The sequence below is a fragment of the Mustela nigripes genome, chromosome 5 (genome assembly GCF_022355385.1).
Source record: "Mustela nigripes isolate SB6536 chromosome 5, MUSNIG.SB6536, whole genome shotgun sequence".
Taxonomy (NCBI): Eukaryota; Metazoa; Chordata; class Mammalia; order Carnivora; family Mustelidae; genus Mustela; species Mustela nigripes.
Genome location: NC_081561.1, coordinates 126,548,298 through 126,573,449, shown reverse-complemented (window position 1 = coordinate 126,573,449; position 25,152 = coordinate 126,548,298). Strand labels below are relative to the sequence as shown.

Sequence of the window (25,152 nt, the reverse complement as noted above, 5' to 3'; positions counted from 1 at the left end):
AAAAAAAATGGTACATACCATTTTTGATTCTAATTACATAAAACTCTAAAAAAAAAGCAAACTAAAGCTACAGTAACAAAGCAAACTGGTGGTTGTCTAGAGAAGGGGTCACCTGGGGTGACCAGGAGAGATGAAAATAAGGAAAGAAGGAAGTTTGAGTGTGATGGAAATATTTATTATATTGATTGTGGTGGTGATTTCACAGATATAAGCACATGCCAATATTTTGGAAATTGTACCCTTTAAATATGTGCCATTTATTGTATATCGATTATAGCTCAATAAGTTCTTTTAAAATTTATTGGGGAAAATACCAAAGTGAATATCAAAGAACACTGTGTTCATATTACACTAATGAAAGTTTATCTATATTAAGGTAACCTTTTGGTCTCACAGAATAATATCTTTGTTATGGACATATAAAGCTCTGAGATGTCTAACTTAACAAATGTGTACCTTTCAGTAGGTTCATGACAATGAAAGATGTAAAAGGCCCACTTGTCATATTCTTGACTGAAAGCTTCCACTCATCAGCAAAGTTAAAAATCAAATAATACCTTTCAGGCTTCAAGAGTTAATTTTTTAAGGGGTTAACTTTAAAAACACTCTGCCTTTATAAGGATATATAATCCAAACTTTATTCTCTGAGAAGTATTTTCTAAACAGAATTCTAAACAAAATTCATTTGGCTTGAAAACCTTTAGGTTCTTACAGGACACTTAAGTGAAAAAGAACTGTACTCATTAAATTGAAGAGTTTTTTTGCAATTCAAATATTATGCTAATTATCAATGCAATAGATCTCCTGAAATGTTACTTAGCTACCATTTTTTTCCATAATAGTTGTCTAATATTCTTTTTCTCAGACATAAAGATTTTATAATACATTTATATCAACATTTGTCATTGATTACTAAATACTATTTAAAAATTCAGTAGAAGTTCTTGCCTACAATTTTTTAATGATTTCTAAACAGAGTTAAAGGAGCACTTGGTCATATAAGAGAGAGTACTGAAATTACGGCACATTCATTTTTCAAGACGGGTAATAAGGACTTCTACATTCTCCACAGTGAATAACTATAATAATACTTACAGATGAAATACATGCAAAGAGGATTTTTAAAGGAATTACAAGGACCTAAATACTTTGGAGATGTACATGGATAGACAGATTTTCTTCCTTAAAAATCCAAGCATCGCAGAAAAGGTTATATACAAAAACATAATGGTAAACACATATCAAAACCACTAATAAGTATGCAAAGAATAAGGAGAAAGAAATTCAAACATATCCCTAAACAATTAAGCAAAACATGAAAGAACGACAAGGATCAGAGGACATCTTTAGAAACAATCACAAAACAAATAACAAACTGACAATAAATACATATCCATCAATAAACTACTTTGAATGTAAATGGACTAAATGCTCCAATCAAAAGACATAGGGTGACAGAATATAAAAAAAAACAAGATCTATATATATGCTGCCTACAAGAGACTCATTTCAGACAAAAAGATATTTGTAGACAGAAAGTGAGGGGATGGAGAAACATCAATCATGCAAATGGATGGCAAAAGAAGGCCAGAGTAAAAAAAATACTTATATTGCACAAAACAGACTTTAAAACAAAGACTGTAACAAGAGACACAAAAAGACACTATATACTAATAAAAGGGGTAATCCAACAAGAAGATATAATGATTGTAAATATTTATGCACCCAACAGAGAAGCACCCAAATACATAAAACAGTTAATATTAAAAATAATAACAATCACAAAATAAAGGAACTAATTGATAACAATACAGTAACAGTAGGTGACCTTAACACCCCACTTATATCAACGGACAGACCATCTAAACAAAAAATTAACAAGGAAACAATGGCTTTGACTGACACACTGGACCAGATAGATTTAATAGAATTCAGAAGATTCCATTCTAAAATAGTAGAAATATCTTCTTTTCTTTTTTTTTTTTTTAAGATTGTATTTATTTATTTGATAGACAGAGATCACAAGTAGACAGAGAGGTAGGCAAAGGGGGGGCGGGGGAAGAAGACTCCCTGCTGAGCACAGAGCCTGATGCGGGGCTCGATCCCAGGACCCTGAAATCATGACCTGAGCTAAAGGCACAGGCTTTAACCCACTGAGCCACCCAGGCGCCCCTGCCTTCTTTTCAAGTGCACATGGAACATTCTCCAAAACAGATCATATTTTAGTTCACAGAACAAACCTCAACAAATTCAAAAAGATTAAAGTCATATCATGAATCTTTTGGGACCACAAGGCTATAAAACTAGAAGTCAACAACAAGAAAATATCTGGAAAGACCACAAATACATGGAGGTTAAATAATCTGCTACTAAACAATGAATAAGTCAGGAAATAAAAGAAGAAATAAAAAGTACATGGAAACAAATGAAAATGAAAATACAATGGCCCAAAACCTTTAGGATGCAGTAAAAGTGGTCATAAGAAGAAAATTTATAGCAACACAGGCCTCCCTCAAGAAGAAAAATCTCAAACAACCTAACTTTGCATCTAAAGGAGCTATAAAAAGAACGTGCAAAATCTAAAGCCATGAGAAGGAAGGAAAAATAAAGATTAGAGTAGAAATAAATGATATAGAAACAAAAAAACAAACCAAAACAAAAAACAATAGAACAGATCAACAAAACTAGAAGCTGGTTCTTTGTAAAAAATTAACAAAATTGAGAAACCCCTAGCCAGACCTACCAAGAAAAAAAAGAATAAGGACTCAAATAAAATCACAAATGACACGGGGCGCCTGGGTGGCTCAGTGGGTTAAAGCCTCTGCCTTCAGCTCAGGTCATGATCCCAGGGTCCTGGGATCGAGCCCCGCATGGGGCTCTCTGCTCTGTGGGGAGCCTGCTAACTCCTCTCTCTCTCTCTTTCTGCCTGCCTCTCTGCCTACTTGTGATCTCTGTCTGTAAAATAAATAAATAAAATCTTTAAAAAAAAAAATCACAAATGAAAGCGGAAAAATAACAACCAATGCCACAGAAACATAAACAATTATAAGAGAATATTATGACAAACTATATGCCAACATATTGGCCAACCTAGAAGAAAAGGATAAATTCCTAGAAACATATCAACTACCAAAACTGAAACAGGAAGAAATAGACGATTTGAATAGACTGATAGCCATCAAAGAAATGGAATCAATAATCAAAAAATTCCCAACAGACAAAGTCCTGGACCAGAAGGCATCACAGGCAAATTCTACCAAACATGTAAAAATGAGTTAATACCTATAATTCTCAAACTATTCCAAAAAATATGAAAGGAAGGAAAACTTCCAAATTCATTCTAAGAGCCCAGCATTACCTTGATACCAAAACCAGATAAAAACATCACAAAAAAGAGAACTACAAGCCAATATATTTGATGAACACAGGTGCAAAAATCCTCAATAAAATACTAGCAAACTAAAATAAATAAATAAATAAAAATAAAATACTAGCAAACTGAATCCAACACCACCTTAAAAAAATCATTCACAATGATCAAGTAGGATTTATTCCTGGGTTGGAAGCGTGGTTCAATATTCACGAGTCAATCAATCTGATATATCACAACAATAAGAGAAAGGGTAAAAACTACATGATCATTTCAATAGATGTAGAAAAAGTGTTTGACAAAGCAGAACACCAACTCATGATAAAAACTCTCAACAAAATAGGTTTAGAGGGAACATCTCTCTTTTTTTTTTTTAACATTTTACTTATTTATTTGACAGAGAGAGCAATCACAAGTAGGCAGAGAGGCAGGCAGAGAGAGGGGGGGAAGCAGGCTCCCTGCTGAACAGAGAGCCGAATGTGGAGCTTGATCCCAGGTCCCTGAGATCATGACCTGAGCCAAAGGCAGAGGCTTAACCCACTGAGCCACCGAGGTGCCCCAAGAGGGAACATATCTCAACACGATAAAGGCCATATATGAAAGACCCCACAGCAAACATCATTCTCAATCAGGAAAAACTGAGAGCTTTCCCCCTAAGGTCAAGAACAAAACAAAGATGTACACTCTGTCCACTTATATTCAACAGAGTACTGGAAGTCCTAGCAATAATATAGCAAAATGAAATAAAAGGCATTGAAATGGGTAAGAAAGAAGTAAGGGGCGCCTGGGTGGCTCAGTTGGTTAAGCAACTGCCTTCTGCTCAGGTCATGATCCTAGACTTCCAGGATCGAGTCCCGCATGGGGCTCCCAGCTCCTTGTGGAGTCTGCTTCTCCCTGTGACCTTCTCCTCTCTCATGCTCTCTCTCACTCATTCTCTCTCAAATAAATAAATAAAATCTTAAAAAAAAAAAAGAGAGAGAGAGAGAGAAAGAAAGAAGTAAAACATTCAATTCATTATTTGCAGATGACATGATACTATACATAGAAACCCCAAAAGATTCCACCAAAAACCTGCTAAACTGTTAAATTCAGTAAGGTTGCAGGATCTACTGAAATTTGCTGCATTTCTATACACCAAAAATGAAGCAGCAGGAAGAGAAATTAAGAAAACAATCCTATTTACAACTGCACCAAAAACAGTAAGATACCTAGGAATAAACCTAACCAAAAAGGTAAAAGACCTATTGAAATAAATTGAAGATGACATACAGAAAATGAAAAGACATTTCGTGCTCATAGACTGGAAGAAAAAATGTTGTTAAAATGTCTATACTACCCAAAGTAATTTACATATTTAATGCAATCCCTATCAAAATACCAACAGCATTTTTCAGAGAACCAGAACAAATAATTTTAAAATTTGTATGGAATCACAAAAGACCCCAAATAGTCAAAGCAATCTTGAAAAAGAAAAGCAAAGCTGGAGGCATCACAATTCCAGACTTCAAGTTATACTACAAAGCTGTAGTAATCAAAACAGAATGGTACTGGCCCAAAAGTAGACATACAGATCAACAGAAGAGAACAGAAAACCCAAAAAGGAACCCACAACTCTATGGTCAAATACTATTTGACAAAGGAAGAAAGCATATTCAATGGAAAAAAGACAGTAGTCTCTTCAACAAATGGGGTTGGGAAAACTGGACAGCAACAGGCAAAAGAATGAAAATAGACCACTTTCTTATACCATTCACAAAAATAATTTCAAAATGGATTAAAAACCTAAATGTGAGAACTGAAACCATAAAAATCCTAGCAAAGAACAAAGGCAGTGACTTCTTTGACATTGGCCTTACCAGCTTTTTTCTACCTCTGTCTCCTGAGCCAAGGGAAACAAAAACAAACTACCGGAACCAAATCAAAATAAAAAGCTTCTGCACAGCAAAGGAAACAATAAAACTAAAAGAAAACTATGGAATGGGAGAAGATATTTGCAATGACATACCTGATAAAGAGTTAATATCCAAAATACATAAATAACTAATACAACACAACACCCCAAAACCAAATAATCAAATTTAAACATGGCCAAAATATACACACAGACATTTCTCCAAAAAGGTATCAGATGACCAGCACACACATGAAAAGGTGTTCAATATCACAGTGATGTACAAATCAAAACTTCAATGAGATATCACCTCACAGCTGTCAAAATGGCTAAAATCAACAACACAAGAAACAACAGGTGTTGGTAAAAATGTGGAGAAAAGGGAACCCTCGTGTCCTGTTGGTGGGAATGCAAACTGGTGCAACCACTGTGGAAAACAGTATGGAGGTTCTTCAAAAAATTAAAAATAGAATACCTTGAATCCAGCAATCACACTACTGGGTATCTACCCAAGGAATATAAAAACACTAATTCAAAGGGATACATGCGTTCCCTATGTTTACAGCAGCATTATTTACAACAGCCAAGATATGGAAGCAGCCCAAGTGTCCATCAATTGATGAATGGCTAAAGAAGATGTGGCATATATACAGAATGGATTATTACTCAGCCATAAAAAATATGAAATCTTGCCATTTGCAATGACATGGATAGAGCCAATGAGTATAATGATAAACGGAATAAGTCAGAGAAAGACAAATACCCTATGATTTCATATATATGTAGCATTTAAGAAACAAAACAAATAAGCAAAGGGAGAAAGAGACAAATCAAGAAACTGACCCTTAATTACACAGAACAAACTGATGGTTACCAGAGGGGAGGTAATTGGGGGGGGGATGGGTTAAATAGGTGATGGAGAGTAAAGAGTCCACTTGTCATCATGAGCACCTAAGCACCTGGTGATATTTGGAATTGTTGAATCACTACATTGTACACCTGAAACTAAAATAACACTATATGTTGACAAACTGGAATTAAAATAAAAACCTAAAAAACAAATTCAAGTGTCAAAATTAACAAGGTGTAATGCTTATTTATATAAGTACATGTCTGTCAAGAGAAAGAAAACTTTCAAGATTGATAATTAGAAGGAGTGTTCCTTTTAACACAATGAGATACTACCACACACCAGTCAGAATGGCTAAAATTAACAAGTCAACAACAAATGTTGGCAAGGATGCTGACAAAGGGGAACCCTGTTACACTGTTGGTGGGACTGCAAGCTGGTGAAACCACTCTGGAAGACAGTATGGAGGTTCCTCAAGAAGCTAAAAATATTATCATTTTATTTTCATTTCAATATACTTTCATGAACTCCTACACATAGTTATGCTGAAATGAGTGCTGAAGACAAAAGATAAATAAAAAAGGGAACTAGATTTACAGAATCCTGACTAGGAGCCAGGCAATTCACTAGGCAATGTATACAAATCACAGTAACACTACAAAGCAGATACTTCTACCTCCCTTTTATAGGAAAAGAGACTGATCCTCATAGTTTCAGATAATTTGCTGAATTTCCAGCCAGTAATAGGTATACCTAGGAGTCAAGGTCTTGAATGATGTTAAAACTTGTGGAATTCTTCAGAACCATGTTCTGTTCAGCTTATCACAGCCGACAGACACAACCAGACTATAACCATGATTCAAGGTAAAAAGGGACAGAGGTATAAATATAATACACAGAGCAAGAAGCTATTCATTTTATCATGGTTCAAAGGCAGCTTTACAGAGGTAAGAGTGGCACTAGACCACCTTGGAAAAATAAGCAGGGTGCCTTCCAGCAGAGAGGAAGGAAGAATATTCTAGGCACGAGAGTCAGTATGAGTTCATGACTCTACTTTCTTTTCTAACAGTATACAATCTATCATTCAAATAACACATTCTGAATCAAACTTTCTTAAACCCACCATGTTTGACAAACTTTTAGAGTGGCCCTCCATAAACCCCAGACCTGGTATTATGCTTAGGTGTAAACATTGGACACCAGGATCAAAGGACAGTTATCCCCGAGAATAGGAATCAAGTGCAGTGAATTCTACAGTTGCCCCAGCTTAGTGCCAGGGCAAAGCTGACAGCACTCTGCTCAGAGAGGGGGAGTCCAGGCAGCATCTGGCAGCCTTCCTGAATGGAGACGGATGAGAGTCCTGGGAGGACAAAGCAAGTAGAGTTCCCAGGGCAGAGTACCAGAGAAAAGAAAGCTGCCTAGTAAAAAAGCTCTGGGGATCTGCTAAAGGTCCCTAATGAGTCCTCAATGAAGTACTAATCAGACATGCGTGGAAGGAAACTATCGAAAGCCACGCAAAAAAGATATCGGGGAGTACTAGAGAAAACCACCATTGGGGCTCACACATGCCTGTCTCCACCAGTCAGATTGGAAAACCTCATAATTCATGGGGTACTGGGTAGAGTACTCACCTCACCAGTGAGAAAAACTAGTTTGAGACTAAATGTACTCTGTCCTGCTGTACAAAGCTTAGAGACAATAGCCCCCAAAATCATACCAATTCTAAGAATGGGAACGAAGATCAGAAGTATTTATTGGAATACAAAACTCTCTAGCACTCAACACAGTAAAAATTACATTATCTGACATCCAATAAGAAATGATGAAAGCATGCAAAGAAAAAGGAAAATAAGGCCCATAATGAGGAGAAAAAGCAATCAATAGAAACAGACCTAGGATTGACACAGATAATAAATTTAGAAGATAAGTACATTACAGTTATTGCTATAATCCATGTGTTCAAGCAGCATGAAGAAAGATTTTCCCAATCAAATAGAGTCATGGAAATTATTTTTTAAAAACCCTAAGATGAACTTTTAAAAAAATTAACATATGATGTATTATTTGCCCCAGGGGTACAAGTCTGTGATTCATCAGTCTTACGTAATTCACAGCACTCACCATAGCACATAGCCTCCCCAACGCCCACAACCCAGCCACCCTATCCCTCCCCTCTCCCCGAAGCAATCTTAGTTTGTTTCCTGAGATTAAGAGTCTCTTATGGTTTGTCTCCCTCCCCAGAACCTTTAGAGATGAAAACAGTATGTGGAATGAATAATATGCTGGCCGGGAATAACAGGAGATTACACAGTGCAGAAAAAAAAAATCAGTGAACTTGAAGATACTGCAATAGAAGCTAGCCAAAATGAAGCACTGAAAGAAAAGGTAAGAAAACATAAGACAGAATAAGTGAGCTATGGTGCAACTTTAAGCAACCTAATACCTGTGTAACTGTATTACCCAAAGGAGAGAAGAGGAGAGGATATTAAAAAAACGTGAAGAAATAATGGTCAAAATATTGCCAAGCTTGATGAAAACTATAAACCCACAGATCTTCTTTGCTCTATGAGGCCCAAGCACAACACCAAGGCATATTATAATCAAACTGCTTAAAAATGGTAACTAAAGGAAAACAAAAATCCTAAAAGCAACCAGAGAAAAAAGGTACATTAAATATAGAGAAATAAGGATAAGGATGACAGCACTTCTCACTGGAAACCAATGTAAGCCAGAACACAGTGAAGCAATACCTTTAAAGGACAATGGAAAAAAACAAAACTGTCAACAAAGAATTCTATCCTGAGCCAAAGTATCTTTTAAAATACAGACTTTTGGGCCACCCGAGTAGCTCAGTCAGTTAAGTGTGTTAACTCTTTCTCTGTGACTCTTGCTCTCAGCTCAGGTCTTGATCTTAGGGTCATGAGTTCAAGCCCGGATTCAGGCTCCACACTGGGCACAAAGCCTCCTTGGGGGCGGGGGGGTGGTATCAGGAGGGGGAGACAAACCACGAGACACAAGGACTCCCGGAAACAAACAGAGGGTATTAGAAGGGAGGGGGGTGGGGGGATGGGTGAGCCCGGTGATGGGTATTAAGGAGGGCATGGATTGCATGGAGCACTGGGTGTTATACACAAACAGTGAATCATGGAACACTACATCAAAATCTGATGATGTACTGTATGGTCACTAACATAACACAATAAAAATTAAAGTATAAAAATGCAAAGCAAAATAAATGAAAAATAAAAATAAAACAACAAAAATCAGATTTTTTGTGACATTTAAAAGCTGAAAGAATTCATCACCAGAATACCAGAACTACAAAAATCTTAAAAAGAAGTCCTCTGCCAAAAAAATATTAGATGGAGCCCCATAATACACAGAGGAATTAAGAGCAACAGAAATGGCAATTATGGGTATATATGAAACTTTATTATTGTTATCTAAATGCTTTCTTTAAAGATTTTTATTTATTTACTTGACAGACAGAGATCACAAGCAGGCAGAGAAACAGGCAGAGAGAGAAGGGGAAGGAGGCTCCCTGCGGAGCAGAGAGTCCAATGCGGGGCTCAATCCCAGGACCCTGGGATCACACCTGAGCTGAAGGCAGAGACTTTAACCCACTGAGCCACCCAGGCACCCCTAAATCCTTTTAAAAATTTTTTATTTATTTATTTATTTACTTGAAAGAGAGAGAGAAAGCATGAGGAGGTGGGCAGAGGGAGAGAGAGGAGAGCAGGGAGCCTGATATGGAGCTCCATCCCAGGACCCTGGGATCATGACCTGAGTCAAAGGCAGACACTTAAATAACTGAGCCACTCAGGTATCCCCAGTCCTTTTTTTTTAAAAAAAGATTTTTAATTTTAAGTAATCTCTACACCTAACCTGGGGCTCAAATTCACAACCCTGAGATCACGAGTTCCATGCTTTTTCAAATGAGCCAGCCAGATGACCCTTATCTAAATCCTTTAAAATGATAACTATTTAGGGGAGCCTGGGTGGTTCAGCTGGTAAGAGGCAGACTCCTCCTTGGTCAGGAGAGAGAGGAGCCCCCACCAGTCTCCATATTCAGTGCAGAGTCTGTTTATGCCTCTCCCTCCTCCTCTGCCCCTCCAAGCCCCACCTCCCTCACCACTTGCATTTTCTAATAAAAAAATCTTTTTAAAAATTAAAATAAATAAATAAATAAGGGTGCCTGGGTGGCTCAGTTGGTTAAGTGTCTGCCTTCAGCTCAGGTGGTGATCCCACGGTAGGTCCTAGGATTAAGCCCTGCATTGGGCTCGCTGCTCAGCAAGAAGCTTGCTTCTCCCCCTCTCTCTGACCCTCCCCTCTGCTCCTGTTCACGTGCTCTCTCTCTCAAATTTAAAAAAAAAAAAAAAAAGAATTTAAAAAAAATTTTTAAAAAGGTAACTATTTAAATCAAATATAACAGTATATTTTGGCATGTATAACATGGGTGTATTAAAAATGGGTGCATACTGTTAAAGGTAAGCTTCTTCCACTATACTAGAAATGGTATAATATCACTTAAAGGTAGACTGATAAAGTTTTATATGATAATCCCCAAAACAAACCATAAAACCTTTTCTAAAAACCTCATAAAAGTGAAATTTTAGAGTATATGTTATTTTGTATAAGGCTTCTTTAACTCGGCCTGTTTCTGAAATGTACCCATGTTGTTATGTTCATCCCTTTTCATTGCTGAGTAGTGTTCCATTTTATTCATATGCTACAAATTCTTTATCCATCCTCTGACGAAAACCTGAGTTGTTTCCAGTTATTAGCTATTATAAATAAAGCTGCTAGAGCCATTCTTTTTTTTATGCTCACTTAGTCTGTATGTTAACTGATAGAACCATTCTTCTATAAATTTTTTTGTCAACTTTTTGTCTTCCCATTTCTGTGGGTAAATATCTAGGAGTTTAACTGTTGGGTCATAGGGTTAGAAGTACATTTAATTTCATAAGAAAACGTCAAACATTTTTCAAAGTATCTTACACTCTGCATTGCCATCAACAGTGTAGGAGAGTTTTAGTTGCCCCACAGCTTCATCAGTAGTGAGTTTTGCAAGCCTTTTTAATTTGAGTCATTGTGGTGAGCATGTATTATGATGTTTCAGCGTGCTTAATTTGCATTTGCCTGATGACTATTTAAGCTGGTATTTTTGCATGTGTCTCCTAGCCAAAAGAAGTACCTGTTTAAAAATTGGGCCCAGTGGTTTAGGTGGTTTATTATTGGCTTTTAAGAATTCTTTGTATATTCTGGATTCTATTCCTTTGTGAAATATATGATTTACAAATATTTTTTCCTAGTCAATGGTTTGCCCATCCATTTTCTTAAGGTGCTTTTTAAAGGAGCAGCAGTTTTTAATTTTGTTGAAATCTAATTTGTCATTTTTTTATAGTATTGCTTTCTAGGATTAGTTTAAGAAATCTTTGCCTTCCCCCAAATCGTGAAAATATACTTCAATGTTTTTCTCGAAAAGCTTAATAGTTTTTTTTTTTTTTTTTTTACTTAGGTCTATGATCCATCTCAAATTAATTTTTATGATATTTGAGGTAGGGGTCAAAGTTCATTTTTTCCCATAATGATAGCCAGATATTCCAGCATTTTTCCCCCAACAGACTCTCCACTGCTTTGTCAAAAAGTCAAATTATTAGATAAGTAGTATCTGTTTCTGAGCTCTCCATTCTCCATTCCAATCATTAAACTCCACTGATTAATTTTTCTATCCTATGCCAATACCACACATCTTCCTTTTTTGCAGATTTCTAGTAAGTCTTGAAACTGTTTGCCCTTCAGCTTTGTTGTTCTTAAAAAAAAAAAAAAAATGCGGGAGGGTGGGGACACCTGGGTGGATCAGTCAGTTAAGTGTCTGCCTTTGGCTCAGGTCATGATCCCAATGTTCTGGGATCTAGTCTCAAATCAGGCTCCTTGCTCAGTGGGGAGCCTGCTTCTCCCTCTGTCAACTACTCCCCCTGCTTGTGCAGCTCTCTCACTCTCTAACAAATAAATAAATAAAATCTTAAAAAAAAAAATTTCTTAAATAGACTCCATACTCAACATGGGGCTTGAACTCACTGTCTTGAGATTAAGAGTCATGTGCTCTACCAACTGAGCCAGCCAGGAGTCCCAACTTTATTCTTCTTAGACTGTTTTGTTTACTCAAGGTATTTTTCATTGCCATATAAAACTTGTCAATTTGGGACACCTGAATGCTGCAATCCAAGAAAATAGCGTATCATTCCATTTATTTATGTCTTTAATTTCTCCCAGCAATGTTTTCTAGTTTTCAGTGTAGAGAGGTATTATAGGTTTTCTGTTAAACCTATTTCTAATTACTTTATGCTTTTGATGATATTATTAAAAATTTGGGGGTTTTATTCCATTTTCCAATGCCCTGCTGATTTTTGTACACTAACCATATGACCTGTGACTGTGCTAAATTCACATGGTAGTTCTATGAGCTTATTTGAAGATTTTAAAGATATTTCTATATAAACAGTGTCCTCTGTAAAAATAGATCATTTTAGTCCTTCTTCTCCATGTTTTTTTTTTCTTTCCCTTACTTCAGTTACTAGGGCCTCTAGTATTATGTTGACCAGAAGTGGAAAGAGTAAGCATCCTTGTCTTGCTCCTAGTATGAGAGGAAGGGGAGAACGTCCAATATTTCACCATTAAATACACTTACTGGTTTTGGTGGATGGTTCTGGTAGATGTTCTTTATCAAATTAAGTTTTTTCTATTCCTAGTTCATTGGTTGATTGTTTTTTTAGTAAAATGCTAGCCCTAGCATTTAATAATGAATGTGAGCTAGATCTTGTAAAATGTTTTTTCCATAGTTGTTGAGGTATTATTTTTCTCCTTTATTCTGTTAATATAGATGACACTGATTGATTCTCAATTTTTTTTTAAGATTTTATTTATTTATTTGACAGAGAGAGATCACAAGTAGGCAGAGAGGCAGGCAGAGAGAGGGGGAAGCAGGCTCCCCGCTGAGCAGAGAGCCCGATGTGGAGCTCAATCCTAGGACCCTGAGATCATGACCTGAGCCGAAGGCAGAGGTTTAACCCACTAAGCCACCGAGGCGCCCCTGACTCTCAAATTTTAAAATAATATTGCATTCATAGAATAAACCCCAAATAATCATTATGTATTATTATCCTTTCTTTATATGCTGCTGAATTTGCTTTGCTAATATTTTGTTAATTATTTTTATGTCTATGTTCTTGAGAAATATTATCTTGTTAGTTTTCTTTCTTTGGAATGCCTCAGTCCAGCTTTGCTGTTATGGCTACACTGAACACACAACAGGAGTTGGGAAATGTTTCCCATTCTTCTGTTTTCTGAAAGAGTTTATGTTAAGACTGCAGCTCTTTCTTACTTAAGAGTTTGATAGAATTCATCAGTAAAACTATCTGGGCCTAGATTTTTGGTGAGAAAGTTTTTATAACAAATTAGAATTCATTAAAAACTATATGGATATTCAGGGGCACCTGGGTGGCTCAGTGGGTTAAAGCCTCTGCCTTCGGCTCAGGTCATGATCTCAGGGTCCTGGGATCCAGCCCCACATTGGGCTCTCTGCTCAGCTGGGAGCCTGCTTCCTCCTCCCTCTCTTCCTGCTTCTCTGCCTACTTGTGATCTATCAAATAAATAAATAAAATCTTAAAAAAAAAAAAAACCTATATGGATATTCAGATTTTCTGTTTCATTTTGTGTCAGTCTAGCAAACTTAATTTTTTCATAACTTTGTTTCATCTAAGGTGTGACATTTGTAGTCATGGGCTGTTCACAATATTCTTCTGGTTATCCTTTAAATATTTATAATCCTTCTTTCATTCTTAATATTGGTCACTTGTTTATTTTTTTTCTTGATCAGTATAGTCAAAGGTTTTACAATTTCATTCATCTCAAAAAACTTAGTTTGGGGTTTGTTAAATTTTACTATTGCTTGTTTTCTAATTTCATTGGTTTCTACTCTTACCTTCATTTTTCCTTCCTTCCTTCCTTCTACTTACTTTTAATTTGCCCTTCTAGGTTCTTTTTTCTCCTTTTTTTAAATTGATATAATTGACATATAACATTATATACTAGTTTCAAGTGTCTAACATAATGACTTGATATTTATATATATTGCAAAATGATCACTCAAAATAATTCTAGTTATCATCCCCCACCAGCTACAATTTTTTTCCTATGGTAAGAACTTTAAGATCTACTCTCTTGGAAACTTTCAAACACACGATATAGTATTATTAACTATAGTCATCCTGTTCTACGTTACATCCCCAGGACTTATTTATAACTGGAAGTTTGTACCTTTTGACCACCTTCACCCATTTTGTCCACCCTCTCTCTGTGGGAACCATCAATTCCTTCTCTGCATCTATCAGTTCAGTTTCCAGAAGTGGAATTGCTAGAGCATATGGTAGTCTATTTTTAATTTTTTGAGGAGCCTCCAAGTTTTCCATCATGGCTGCAAAAATTTACATTCCTATTAACGGCACACAAGGGTTCCCTTTTATCCACAACCTCACCAACCCTTGCTATTTGTTGTCTTTTTGATAATAACCATTCTCAGAGGGGTGAGGTGACAACTCATTGTGGTTCTGATTTGAATTTCCCTGACAGTTAGTGATGTTGAGCTCCTTTTCCTGTTGGCCAGCTGTATGTCTTCCTTGGAAAAATGTCTATTTAGATCCTCCTGCCCACTTCTTAAACAGATTGTGGTTTTTTGCTATTGAGTTGTAAGAGTTCTCTCTATATTTTGGATAGTAAACCCTTATCAAATATATGATTTGCAAAGATTTTCTCCCATTTGGTAGGTTGCCTGTTCGCTTCTCTTTTTAAAAAATTTTTAAAGACTTTATTTATTTATTTGACAGACAGATCACACTTAGGCAGAGAGAGCAGAAGGGAAGCAGGCTCCACTGAGCCACCCAGGTGCCCCTGCCTGTTGTCTTCTTAAGGTCACTGATTTTAGAGACTTTTTTTCCTCTAAAAAAAATTTTTTTAACTACAAATTTTCCTCAAAGAACTGTTTTGTTTAGTAACATCTTAAAAATTTCATTGTTACACTTTCATGTTCTTTTACTTCAAAACATTTTCTCATTTTTATTGTGATTTCTTATTTAATCGATGGATTAGTTACATGTATTATTTAGTCTGCAAATACCTGAGAATTTTCTGGATATCTCATTGTTATTCACATTTAATTTAATTCTACTATGGTCAGAATCATTCCATATGATTTCAAATTTTATATATTTGTTGAGACTTGGTTTATGGCCCAGCATATGTTGAGTCTTAGTGAACATACAATGTGTACTTAGAAAGAAAGACTGAATTCTGCAGTTACTGGGTTTAATGTTCTATAAGTACTAATTAGGTCAAACAGATGATTATCTGTATCTTTATAAATTTTCGTTCATTCAACCACTTTAGGAGGGATGTTCAAATTTCCAACTATGATTATTCAATTGTCTAGTTCACTCATTAAGTCTGTTTTGCTTTGTGTAATTTGGAGATGTGTTATTAGGTGTATACATTTAAGATTGTCATGGCTTTCTAATAAACAGACTTTTATCATTATGAAATGTCATTCTTAATCTCTAGTAATATTTGTTTTGGCATTTATATTTTTGGAGTTTTGGATGAAACTTAGAATTTACAGATTTATAAAAGTATTTATAGAATTTATAAAACCATAAGTACAGATCTCATATAGACTTTACACATACTACATAATGTTTAACTATCTGTTCTTCACAAAACATCTGGGTTAAATATAAAATTAACATTTATATTATTTAATTTACTTTCTTCCTTTCTTAGTTCTTTCTTTTTATTTTTTCCTTCCTTTTTAATCATTGCCCATCAGTTTAAACCAGCAAATAAAACTACATTTATTCTAGAGAGGTTCTGTACCACCACTATCATGACCATAAGAGCTTTTTTTTTTTTTAATGCCAATAACGTGTTTGGTCATACACAAATAAAAAATCAGAAAGAAAAGCTAGGGTGATCTACACATCTATTATTATTGATGTTTTGTTACTGCATATAACCTTAGCTAATATTTTCAATGAAAACTGATATAGAGATGATGGCAGGAAGATGAAATCCTTCTAATCAATCCTATAAATAGTCCTATAAATTAAATCTACTTTTTATTTAAATAATAATTACCAGCCCCTCATTTTAGATACAATACAACATTTTAAAGGATACGATCCCCATTTCCTCTAATCCAAGGAAATTAGAGGCACCATGAAAGAGAAACTTCACAAAATGTTACATAAATCTTTATTACAAAAATACTACCATCCATATACTTATATATTTATTTTTGGTAAAGTTAAACACCAATAAAGTAGTTTTTCAAACCAGAGCTTCTTTTTCTAATGAAAGTCCATAGATTTAAATATCATGACTTAAGTGTTCAATGAGAGAACAGAACATCTATATTTCTGGGAACGTTTTATGCATGAAGACCATCCAAAATGAGCCAGGCAAAAATTAGTGGCCGAGACTCCAACTCTCCTGTTAACTTTTAGAACCATCTATTTCATTATCTAGTGTGAGTGGCTGAGGCTTAGTTAACAACAGCTTTCACTTGGACTCTAAATAAATGTTGTCTTTGTATTCTGCGGTTCTTACTACCAGATGGAGTATTAGTGTGAATGAATGGAATTCTTTGACAAACTTCTTTAGAGTTCATTTAAGTTCATTGTAGTTTTTGTACTGATCTCTACAAAAACTGTATGAATGAGTCAGTGGAGTCCTTAGCACCTCTCTCCATGACTTTCTTTTTATGATAATATCACACTGATTTCCTACAAAATTAGATGGGCCTTGCTGTCAAAGATCTCTTAATTGATTCCTTAATGTTGAAAATATTTCCTCTTTTTGGTATCATAAATCATTATAGCTGAAGTAACTGTAATAGTACATTCTAGTAAAGCAGAAATCACTCTTGTGCAGCTATATCCCAGATTAGGAAATTTACATGCTCATTTTGGTACTAGACAAAAGATGCCCTCTTACTTAAATGATCTTAGGTTATTTCCATTCTGCTATTAAGCTCATCAAGTGAATTTTTACTTAAGACACTGTCTTTTTTTAATTCTAAAATTTAACTTGGTACTTTTTTATGATTGCTGTTTCTCTGCTGAGAATTCCTATCTCTTCTTTCATTATGAACATATTTTTTCTTTACCTCATTTTTCTACAATTATTGTTTTAATTGTAGCTTTAAAGTCTAATGCCAATATCTGGGTCATATCGGGATTGATCTCTGTTGATTGTTTTTCTCTTGAGGATGGATCATATTTTCCTCATTCTTCATTCTGAGGTTGTATCCTGGACCTTATGGATTCTGTTTTTTATCTGAAGAGTGTCAGTATTTTTGTCTTAGCAATAAATTACCTTGGATGACTCTAACTACAAACTGAAATCTTAGTTCAGTACCCTATCTTTAGTAGGAAGTTTGTGATCTACCTTGCAAACGTATGGCTCAGAGGTCAGTCAGAAGTTTGGGCAAGATTTATACATAGAACTTGGGGCTATATCCATCTAGTTCACTCTGGGGTTAACTTCTCATTTTCCTACAGTAATGCTTGCCCCAAACTCCACCATCTGGTTCTTTAGGCCAGAAAGACTGTGAGTTTTTTATCAAAATTTCAGTAATTCAATGTAGCACTGACTTTACCTACCTTAAAGATGACAGCTATTTAAAAGAAAGAAAGAAAGAAAAGAAAAGAAAAGAAAAGAAAAGATATTCTCTCCAATTTTGGACTTTCTTCTAAGTCTATCTCCCTTCTAGGATCTGCCTGACATTTTTTTACTCTTCAAGACCTTCACATAGTTGTGTTATTTATTTTTTCCATATTGTCTCAAAGAAGGCCATTTGGCTAGGAGCTTACTCAGCCATATCAGAAGTTTTAGTTTTTATTTTATTTTACTTTAAATATTTTATTTATTTATTTGAGAGAGAGATCACAAGTAGACAGAGAGGCAGGTGGGGCGGGGGGGCGGCGGGGGGGTAGAAGCTGGTTCCCAGCTGAGCAGAGAGCCGGATACAAGGCTTGATCCCAGGACCCTGAGACCATGACCTGAGCCAAAGACAGAGGCTCAACCCACTAAGCCACCCAGGCATCCCAGAAGTTTTCGTTTTTAATAGAGAAATGTAACCCATTTATATTTTCTGTCAGCATGCCTGATCTTGTTTTACGTTCTTTACCCATACTTGTTGCTGTTTCTTCAGCTTTCTAGTTTTTGCTCTAAGAGATATTTTTTCTTTTATCTTCTCTCTAGTTATTTGAAAAGTAAAAGGTGTAACTTAAATTCTAAAATAGTTGACTGTAGGGTGGCTCAGTTGGTTAAACATCTGCCCTTGGCACAGGTCATGATCCCAGGGTCCTGGGATGGAGACCCCACATGGAGGGGGAGGAGTCCCTACTCAGCAGGGAATCTCCTTCTCTCTCTGCTGCTCATGCTCTCTCTCTCTGTCAAATAAATAAATAAAATCTAAAAAAATAATAAATAAAATAAAAGTACCTGACTGTGTATTTCCCTAGTTATAAATACAACAAATGATGATGCTGTTACTCAGGATCAGCAAACACTCTCTCAAAGAGGAACAGAATTCACAAATATCTAAGCAAGCAGTAACTACAAATATTCATTTACATTCGGTTCATTGGTATCATCAATTTTCTTATTTCAAGCATTTTTTTTTAGTAAGTTCATATTAAGAACTCTTTCCCCCAGGACACTTATTTTTTTCATCATTTTATTCTCTTTATTCTATTTCTACATACCTCTTATGTTGTTTTTCTACATCACTGATTTCATTTTCTGTAGTTTCAATTCTAAAAGTTAATGCTTCTAATGCTTTCATTAATTTAAATTAACTTAATCTTTTTTATTTCATTTAACTTTCTTTTATTTTAGCCGATTTCTTATAAAAAGGTTTTCAACTCAATCTGTCTTTTCTCTGCTTAGATCTTCTATATTACAGTCAATTTTTCTTGATTTTTAAAGACTCTACACAGAAATTCTCTAATACTTACTTCTCTTTTCTACTTATTGTTCCCATATTATGGTATTTTCTTTTTATATAACCTTGAAAAAGGAGTGATATGACTAATCTTGGAGAACCCCTAAAATGAAGATATGTGGTTTTTCCTTGGTTCCCCTCCCTAACCTCCCAGTTGTTCTTATGTCTCTGTCTCTACCGTAGTTCAATGTTAAAAAGTGATAGTTGGCACCCTTCCTTTGTTCATACTTACCACAGAAATACCAGTGTCCCCACTAAGCATAATTCTGACTTTTGAACTCACATACCCATATTTGATATCATATTAAGAAACTACCCATCTGTTTATCTTTTAGGAAGTGATTGTATCAAGAAAGAGGGTGAATTTTGCCAAATGTTTGTAGCCTTTATGGTGAACACAACTGGATTTTTTTCTCCCTAGAAATATTAATATGATATATTACATTTATTGTATGTGTGTGCATAACTTCTAGCCAACTTTCTAGTGATATCCAGCTTTTTATTTACTGTGGATGTGCCTGCCTGAGGAAGGATCACATAGTGTTGTTGCCTGTTAATCTAATACAGGATCATTCTTGGGCATTCTAATGCTGCCTGCAGCATTTTTATTGTAATAAACAGTAAATGTAAAACTGGAAAGACCAGAATGCACTCTTCTGAGTCCTAAACTTCAGTCAGTAGGGGACTTTCTTTTCTTACCACTCTGTGTTTTACTGTCAAAGAAGCACAGTTGAAATGAATTTACATATTCTAGTTCCCCATAAAAATGTATTCTATTTTTTGATTGAATAAGTTCTTAAACTTAAAATTTTACATTTTAAATAATTTCATTTATTTGCCTATTATCAATCTGTTGTTAGGGTCCTCATGTTCTTAAATATGTATTTTCTCTATTAGAATATCATTTAATTAACAAAGTTTTATTTCTGAACCTAAAAACTGAGTAGCATAGATATAAAATTTTAATTGTAGATTTTTGTTTTAGGCTTTTCTAATGACCTGACAGCATAATCTTTGAAAAGTAAAACTGTCTATTTGTATATGGGCCACATAAACTATTTCCTTAAATGATAAAAATGACAAATAAATCCTCTAACTGAGATTTTACAAAAATAAGAAATTAAATACAAAGTAGATCTAGATCTAATTTATCTGAAAATTTTCTAGCAATTCCCTATTCCTATGGATCTGATCCAAGATCCTGTTTCACTTTCAAAAGCCTTAACCAGATTATCCAACAAAATATAAAATAGTAGCATTAAAAATGTTACACTAGAACTTCATTTAAAATATACTAAACATATTTAAAGCCTGCAAGAAACTAGAAAAACCCCTACAGACTAACAAATAGGAGACTAAAAGCTAAAGCAGTAATCATCAGCTGATACTGGTTTGGGTTTTTTGTTTGTTTGCTGTTTTTGTTTTGTTTTTGGCTTTGCAAAAATAGATACAAGCTTTATTGAAATACATTTGCTTATGAAATTTATATTTGTTTGTATCCCCAGGTTCCAAAAAAAAAAAGATTTAAGGAAGCTTATGAGATTAAATAAAATGCAACAAAGTAACACAGATTAAAAGTAGGAACACTGAAAAAAATAAATTAAAAAAAAAAGAGGATGAGAGAAGAAGAAAATGAGAGGACATTAAATGAAGCTGGGAACAAAGCCCAAACTGCAGAGTATAACGACTTAAATATTTGCTCTGGGTCATCTACAAGTTTGAATCTAAGCTTCCTAGCAGTGAACATGAAAAGGGAAACATAACCAAATACTCTATTGACAATGATTGGGAGATAAATATAAACTGGTGTTGTGAAATACAAATATTGACCCACCCCCGCAGCCCAGGAATAAGTCCCACATGAGTAGTGAATGATTCTTTAAAGGTACTGTTGGATTCAATTTGCTAGTATTTTACTGAACACTTTAGCACCCATGCTCATCAGGGATATTGGCCTTTAGTTCTCATTTTTTAGTGGGGTCTATACCTGGCTTTGGTATCTGGGTAATGCTGGCCTCAGAATTAATTTAGAAGTTTCCCTTCCATTTTTCTTTTCTTTTTTTTTTTTTTTTTAAGTTTGGGTTGTTCTTTTTTTATAATTATTATGTTCAGTTAGCCAACATATAGTCATATAGTACATCATTAGTTTTTGATGTAATATTCACAGATTCATAAGCTGCCTATAACACCCAGTGCTCATCACAACACGTGCCCTGGTTTGAGGTTTTAACAACTACATGGGGGTATAGAGGGTGCAGCCTTGGGCCCAAGCAAGACAGGAATTCAAAAGTAGGACATACTTTTTTAGGCAGTCACTCATTGGTACCTTATTCCCTTCACCCCCACCCCCAAGTTTTGCATCCTTTTCTTCTCTTCTACAGGATTTTTCTCCCTTAGATTCCTAAACTCTGGTGTTGCTTTCACTTGGCTATCAGTTTTTTTCCCATTAAAATTACTGATTGCTGGGGCGCCTGGGTCGCTCAGTTAGTTAAGCAACTGCCTTTGGCTCAGGTCATGATCCTGGAGTCCCAGAAACAAGTCCTGCATCGTGTTCCCAGATCGGCAGGGAGTCTGCTTCTCCCTCTGACCTTTCTCCTCTCATGCTCGCACGCTCTCTCTCTCTCTCTCAAATAAATAAATAAATAAACAAACAAACCAATTAAGTAAAAAATATTAGTCGCTTATTAAATGTTTCTGATCACTTTCTACTAAAATTAATAATTTGTCTATTAATTGACAATTAAGCTATAGGCTGTTAAGAGATGAGGGTATGAGAGTAGCTTCCATCAACAACAATAATCCCCATTCTTGTTCATGAAGTTGATGCTTTACAACTAGAAATGGAGGCAATGAAATGAATGAAGTGGAAGAAAATTAAACAGAGAGGCTAAAAAAATTAATGAAGGGGAAAAAATGTTTTTCTCACCTGAGCTCTATCTTCTGAATCTTTAACCTCCAGATTATACTGTCTTTATTAAATGACAGACATCACCACCTAGTTGTACAAGCCTGAAATTTTAAAGCAGTTTCTACATTTTCCTTTCTCTTTTCCTTAGTATTCAACCCATAACCAGGTGCTATCCATTTTACTTCGTGACTATCTTTCAGATCTATCTTCTTCATATCAGTGGGTTAAAGCCTCTGCCTTCGGCTCAGGTCATGATCCCAGGGTCCTGGGATCAAGCCCCACATCGGACTCTCCACTCAGCGGGGAGCCTGCTTTCTCCTCTCTCTCTTTGCCTGCCTCTCTGCCTACTTGTGAGCTATCAAATAAACAAATAAAATCTTTAAAATTTAAAAAAAAAAAAGCTGTTATCTAAAGAAAAAGTTGAATGCATTTTGTTGGTTGGAAATCAACCAAGTTGTTGCTCTTTTTTCTAGGACAGAGTACAAAAAAGTCAGTGATGACCAATAACGAGAAATGATAGAGGACAATGTGTTAAGAGTCACAATATCTAGGTTCTAATCTCTCCTCTGCCATTGATTATCCATGTGATTTGTTGCTAACTTCAATTAACTTTTCTAGTGTACAGCTCTATCTGTTTGAATACATGTAATCACAACCACAATCGGGATGCAAAACAGTTCCATCAGCCCCTACAAAAAATCTCTCATTTTGCCCCTTTGCAGTCAAATGTCTTCCACTGTAGTCTCTGGCAACCCCTGACCTATTTATTCTTTGTCCTACACATTTATCTTTACCTGGCATATATATACATGCCATCTTCTTTAAATTAAAATATTAAGCCATTCATGATGATCACTTGTCTGCCATGGCCAAAAAACCAAATATGTAACAGTATCCTTCTATGGTTCACATTTGTGGTTAATGCCCAATTTTTTCAATTCCACATCTTACACTTTCAGTCTTCTCTGGAAAAGTGGCTCTACATGCTACCCTGGTGGGCCTGTAACTTTGCTCACTCTACAAAGCTACAAGATCCAGAATGTTCCTTAACATTTCCTTGTGGCAGTCCTTCCTCAGTTTATCATAGCCAACTGCAATTTTCTTTTCAGTGGTCTTTACTGGTGGTAAGGGAGGCGGCAAGCTTGCTCTAGCACCTTGCTAATTATGAACATAGCTTGTCACTGAGTGTCTGAAGATAATACTGATGACACTATTAGGTCAACAGTCAGCTAAAGGAGCGTCTTGATAAATGATGTAATATGAAAAAACTCACTGCCTTGTCTCATAAGGTTGCCACCCTGATAAATCATAAGAATGCTCTCCATAAACTTATATAAATTTTAATAAATGCCCCTGACAGAATCATTCATAATTTTCTTGTGTAACAGATTAGGTATAATTACACTTGTTTGAATAACTGGATTCAGAGGTATTAGTAATTGGGGTGCCTGAGTGGCTCAATCAGTTGAGCATTGGACTCTTGGTTTTGGCTCAAATCATGATCTCATGGGTTGTGGGACTGAGCCCTGCACTGGGCTCCATGCTCTGCGGAGAGCCTGCTTAAGATTCTCTCCCTCTGCACCAGCCCCCACTCACACTCTCTCTCTAAAATAAATAAATCTTTTTTTTAAAAGGTACTAACTAATTAATGTCTCCCACAAGTGCTTCTTTGTTGTTGTTTTTTAAAAAGATTTTATTTATTTGAGAGAGAACATGAGGGTGGAAGCAGAGGGAGAAGGAGAAGCAGACTCTCCGCCGATCAGGGAGCCTGATGCGGGGCCAATCCCAGGACTCTGGGATCAAGACCCAAGCTCAAGGCAGACGCTTAACAACTGAGCCACCCAGGTGCCCCACAAGTGCTTCTTTAGAGATTAAGTATTAGAAACTACTTATATGCAAGCAAGAGTTAAGTCTTTTTCTAAGATTCAGTTAGGAGTTCTCTATCTTTTATTTCATTGAGTTTCTTTTATGACCCCTAAAAAGCAATTAGAAAGACTTGTATTTCTGAGACAGAGAAACTGAACAATTCCATAAAAATCTGCTTTTTGCTCCTTTTCCTGCTTCTATTCTTGCTAGGACCTGTACCCCCACCCCACTTTACACATTCCTCAGAATACAAATAGTGTATGTCCTCCTTGTAAGGGACAAGAAGTTCATGACTTCTTCAAAAACAAATAACGTCTAAGGAAGGACCAGATGACAATGACTGAGCAAAGCTGTCAAATGTGTATTCCAGACCACCAGCGCTAAACATCTCAACACCAAGACACCTCGGCTCCAAGGAATAACGCCCGGGGCTCGTCTTCATTCTCACTGGCTCCTGGATGCCTGAGAGGACACATACACCACACCGGGATCCTTAATAAAAAATGCCAGACCCCAAATAAAGACAGAACTCATCCTCCTTTCTTTTCCAAGTCTCCCAGTCGCTTCGTCTGTATCTGCCCTCTCTGTACATTCAATAAACTCTGCTCTCACTTCTTGCTGCTTTGCATTTGCCAACCTGCACAAAGCCAAGGACCTCTTGGCTAGTCCTACAGGACCCCCTCCAGGTCTTCAACATCATTTTTTGATATGAACTTAAATCAAACACTCAGAGAAAAACAGCAAGTCTGTCGAACACAGGGGATCACATGGATTTACCTCACTAAGAATACCAACTGATTTTTAGGATTAAGTCCTTTAAAAATTAATGATAAGCAAAGTCATCAGATTTTATTAACACAGTAAGATGAATATAAAAAGTATAGATTTTTTCAAAGCTTGTTAGTTTCCACCTAATTGGATGAGACTAGCACAATGTTTGTTTTTACCTTCCGGTGGCCTGTTGGATGTTGCCACAACGACGACCCCATTTTTGAACAGATTTTCAAAAAGCTGTTTCAGAATCATGGCATCAGCAATGTCAGTGACCTATGGACAACAACACATTTGTTTTATTTTAATTTCACTTCTGCTCTAACAAATTTGCTAATGGCTCATCTTTTTTTTTTTTTTTTTAAAGGATGGAAGTGAATTCCAAGAGAAAAATTCTAATTATCACCATGAAGAAAAGAGTAGATAATTAAAAGCA

The 25,152-nt window shown here is 35.8% G+C and overlaps 1 protein-coding gene across 5 annotated transcripts in view; it reads right to left on the bottom strand.

Annotated features, from left to right (window-relative positions):
- Nucleotides 1-25,152, bottom strand: part of AFG1L (AFG1 like ATPase) — a 225,986-nt gene that overhangs the window by 103,025 nt on the left and 97,809 nt on the right. For all 5 annotated transcript variants that reach the window (XM_059401156.1, XM_059401155.1, XM_059401157.1 and 2 more), the window contains one exon: nucleotides 24,893-24,992. In XM_059401156.1, coding sequence (XP_059257139.1) covers nucleotides 24,893-24,992 — 100 coding nt within the window. The remainder of the gene's footprint in view (nucleotides 1-24,892; nucleotides 24,993-25,152) is intronic.